The sequence below is a fragment of the Olea europaea genome, unplaced genomic scaffold (genome assembly GCF_002742605.1).
Source record: "Olea europaea var. sylvestris unplaced genomic scaffold, O_europaea_v1 scaffold1075, whole genome shotgun sequence".
Classification (NCBI taxonomy): domain Eukaryota; kingdom Viridiplantae; phylum Streptophyta; class Magnoliopsida; order Lamiales; family Oleaceae; genus Olea; species Olea europaea.
Genome location: NW_019228104.1, coordinates 27,841 through 32,277, shown reverse-complemented (window position 1 = coordinate 32,277; position 4,437 = coordinate 27,841). Strand labels below are relative to the sequence as shown.

The following is a 4,437-nucleotide window of genomic DNA, read 5'->3' as shown; positions in this document are numbered from 1 at the left end:
TGCAAGGCATAGAACGACACAAAGTTTTCACCTTCTTATTGTTATTCTAAAAGATGAGGTCAATAGTAGAATTTATATTGAAAATTCTTGCTTCTGGATAGAACCAAAACAAAAAGATCTATATTTCCTTTTTATAAGAAATGTAATGATATTCATTGAGCCATCTATCACTCTCTAGCTAGTTTCTACAGCCTGTATGTTTTTGAGTGATCGTATTACCATTTTCAGAGTCTTTACATTTGCCTGACGGGGTGGTGTATTTTACTAACGAATATTTGTAGGATACTATGGTTGTATGCCGCCTTCGAAAGAACAGTGAGTTCCACATAAATGATAATCAAGGAATAAGTTCTCTCATTCAAAGTGATATGTCTGTAGTAAACGATGTAACTACAGCTCCATATGGAGTTGAACAATCAGGCATGGTTGAAGGGACCAAAGTTGGTGAAAGCTGTTCAAAGGAGTATAGTAGCATTTATAATTCTCATTCTGTAGAACAGGTTGACTCTGGCTCTGAATCTGGTGAGAAAGTAACGGAGTTCAATCAGCACAATTCTTCAAGCAACGAGAAGGTTCTTTTTACATATTCATGTTCTGTTGGTAACTGCTTATATCTGCATATCTAACCCAGATTAAGAGAGAAGAAAGATGTCCTTTGATATAAATGGATTTATGATATCTGTTCTCTGATGCAAAATTACAGCTAAATATCGACTTTTAGCTGATTCCTTTTGCTTGTCCAGCCTGGGCTCTAATCTGTTGTTCGATTGTTTCTTGTTTCAGGATTGTGATGATGAAGAGGATTTTTATGCTGATATAATGAAAGATGATATAATCACACTAGATGATTCTTCATTAAATGAAACTGCAGGACTCTTTTCATCTGTCTCTGTAGAACCCAAGCTGGACACGAAATCTGAGCATCTGACTCAGTCTACTGTATCCACCACATTTCTTTTCCAGGGGACAGCAAATCGACGACCAAGACTAAGGTGGCCAAAACTAGAACGTCGTCGAGTAAATCTCTCTGAAGCATCTAAAGGTGAAAAGGAGTACACTGGTGAGAGTGAAGCTAGCTCGAGTACCCAGCAGACACTACTTAGCCATTTTCCAATGATTAGAGTTAGGTTTACCCTGTTTCTGGTTCTATTAGTTTTTCTGGGGCTACTTCTGTTCTTTACTGGAAGTTATTGGCAAGTCAAGAAGGTTAATTATGGTTCTGGATTTAAAAGATCTCCTAATATTGACTGGTACGGTTTTATTACGTCGGTCTTGAAGTGATGCTTAAATACAGTTTTTTAGCATGTAAGAGGAGATCAGAATGTGTATTTTACTGTGTAATGTAATAAACTTTTATGATATATACATGTTTGCTACAGATGGATTATGAACCTTTCTTAATGTACTCGGATACTTTTTCTTGAGACTGCAATGTTCTATTTTACTTGGCTCTGTTCTTGTCTTGTTTTTTTATTTTTCCTGCCTATTCTCGGTTTACTTATTACTGCTGGCAAATATGTTGTTACAAGTTTATTTTGGTATCTAAATCCTTCTTAAAGCCACGGAATAATACTCTACATCGAAGGACTCCAGAAATCTGTTTGTTCCATCAGTGTAGTTTGACTCAGAATTTGATCCAAGGTTCATGTTCTACAGCATTTCAAAGTTTCAGTGTAACAATCTTTCCTTTCCAGATCAAAGATTCACCAGTTTTGAGGAGTGATGGCCTTGAGCTATACATTTCTTCGGGGTCGTGGGATTTTTTAAAAAAAGACTCAAAATTTAGTAGGAAAACTTATCACAAGAGGTAGCAGTAGAACCAGATCAACGGGTACTGTGAACTAAAGGTTCAGTTTATTTCTATATTATTTTCCAGATCAATTGATTTATAAAACTTAAATTATTTATATACTACTAGTAATTGTCACGTGCGTTGCACGAATTTTATATTTATCGTATTTTTATTAGCGTATGAATTTTAGTTTTTTGAAATGTTTTTGAAGCAATATCTATAAATGTTTTCATGATATAAGAAAATAATTCCAAATTATTACTGATTTTTACAGTTTCATCACAGTATTTTGTCACATCTAGAAAAAATATGCTTGAATAAGAAATATATGATATTACACAAACTATTTTGTTTGGATTGTTGACATTCAATGTTTGACAGTGTTGATATTTATCTCCTATAAACTTACTTTCTCCAATGATTTTTCCAGGAAACAATGTCTATAGTATAGAAAATAACATGTAGTTGATGAAATTGGATAAAAGAAAATTATATACAGAATTTCATTAATCATAATATTATTATATCAACTGATTATATATACATAGGAAAACGTTAAATATNTTAAATTAAATAAAACTACATTTGATTTGTGGTTGTAATAACTTGAGATCGATGAAGAGATGAAATTTGAGAGATGAAAGGGTTTAAATGAAATAATGGAAGAATAAGAAGTGATACCTTTCTGTCATTTTATTTTGACATTTATTTTGTTTGAATTCTGTGGTAGCATTCTTTTTTTTCATAGGTTAATTTTGTTTTTCACAGCGTATTTTTTTTCTTTGTATTATGTTTGTTCACTCATTTGGATTGCAGTGGTTTTTTTTAGAGTATGCTTTTTTTGTTGTTGCATTATCTTGAAGTTATATTCTTTTAGTTATATTCTTTTATTAATGTAAAAGAAAATATCAAATTGATTTATAATTTGTTATAAATGTATAAAATTTATTTAATATTGAATTTCTTAACTACGAAATGTTGTAATTCAATATTATCTTCTTTTTATATAATTGTATTTCTTGCTTCGGGAATTAAAAAAAGAGTGGTTAAATGTGTTTTTTTTTATTTTTTTATTTTTTTGTGGAAGATGAAATTATTTTTATTTTTTTATGCTATTTGTAAAAAAAAAATTATTGTAATTTTATTACTGTAACAAGAAGATTTATTATGATTATTTAAAAAAATTTCAACACCAAACAATAAATCTATACTCTTAACTTGCTGAAGAATTAAATGAAATAACGATTGTAACAATGACGTGAGTATTTTTGAAAAAAAGCCAAAAATCATAGCAAAAGTTTTTACATTTTAGTGGGTAAAGTATGTATAGTGCAATAAATAATACATTTCACTATTTATTTATTTCAAATTCAAGCTCTCTTTCAACTGTTTTTCGAAATTCCTTATTTGAATAATAATTGTTGTTAGTTTTTGACAGTTTCCTTTTGTTGTGGTTGTTTGGCAACGTTCTTTCTTTTTCTTTCTTTTTTTATTATTATGTTTAGATTCTTTTATTGTTTAGCATTGCAATGATTCTTTCCTTTTTATTTTTTGAGAGATTTTTTTGGTATTATATTGAAATTAAACTTATTCTTTTAATTATATTTTTTTATTAGACTTACAATTTTTTATAAAAATTTAAAATTTATTTTATATTAAAAAAAAAAGAAAATTGAATATTGTAATTTTATATCATATCATAATAGTAATCTTTCACTTTAATGCATCTTTTTAAGCTAATAAAATAATAAACTAAAAATTGTACAAGACAAATTTTAATTATTATAGACAAATATTATGTTGCATGAATTCTACCCAAAAAAAAAAAAAAAAAGCGCAAAAAGGTTTCACATTGTGCAGAGCAACTTCACACCAAACTCCGCACATTCTGCGCACATTTTTGTGCAGAGTGTGTAGAGTCCCCACAAAAATGTGCGGAGTCTTCACTGTCTCCACACATTTGTGCGGAGTCTCCGCACATAGGGAGATTTTGTGAGGAGTCTCCGTACATATTCTTTGCACAGTGTAGAGACTTTTTTTTAAACTAGCATCTACAATAGAATGATTGCAGATGAAAGTACAAATGAAGATAAAATAAAGTTATATCATATTTATGAAACAATAAATGTGAACCAACTATAAAATTAGCGAAACTAAATCCTCGATATTCCAATAAAAATGAATTCACCAAATTAACATAAAAAATATAAAATTTATTTTATATTGAATTTCTGATTTACTGTATAAAAAATAAAGAAAATTGACTGTTGTAATTTTATGTCATATCATAATAGTAATCTTTCACTTTAATGCATCTTTTTAAGCTAATAAAATAACAAACTAAAAAATTGTAGAAGGCAAATTTTAATTATTATAGACAAATATTAGGTTACATGACTTTTAGCCAAAAAACAAAGAAAAAGAAAGAGAAAAAGATTGCACATTATGTGAAGCAACTCCGCCACAAATGTATTGTGCGGGACTCCGCACATTTTGTGATTTTGTGCGGAGTCTCTGCACATGGGGAGACTTTGTGAGGACTGAGGAGTCTTGACACAGCGCATAGTTTTTTTTTTTTTAAGCTAGCATCTACAATAGAATGCTTGCAGATGAAAGTATCAATGAAGATAAGATTAAAAAAAAAA

General features: G+C 29.5%; 2 protein-coding genes across 2 annotated transcripts in view; both read left to right on the top strand.

Annotated features, from left to right (window-relative positions):
• LOC111373129 (NAC domain-containing protein 60-like) overlaps window positions 1-1,432 on the top strand; it is a 5,625-nt gene extending 4,193 nt beyond the window's left edge. The window contains exons 3-4 of the mRNA XM_022995610.1: window positions 282-572; window positions 784-1,432. Of these exons, the coding sequence (XP_022851378.1) occupies window positions 282-572; window positions 784-1,281 (789 nt within the window). The 3' untranslated portion in view covers window positions 1,282-1,432. The remainder of the gene's footprint in view (window positions 1-281; window positions 573-783) is intronic.
• Window positions 1,433-4,185: 2,753 nt separating this feature from the next.
• Window positions 4,186-4,437, top strand: part of LOC111373157 — an 8,209-nt gene continuing 7,957 nt past the window's right edge. Inside the window, exon 1 of the mRNA XM_022995642.1 lies at window positions 4,186-4,261. Coding sequence (XP_022851410.1) covers window positions 4,186-4,261 — 76 coding nt within the window. The remainder of the gene's footprint in view (window positions 4,262-4,437) is intronic.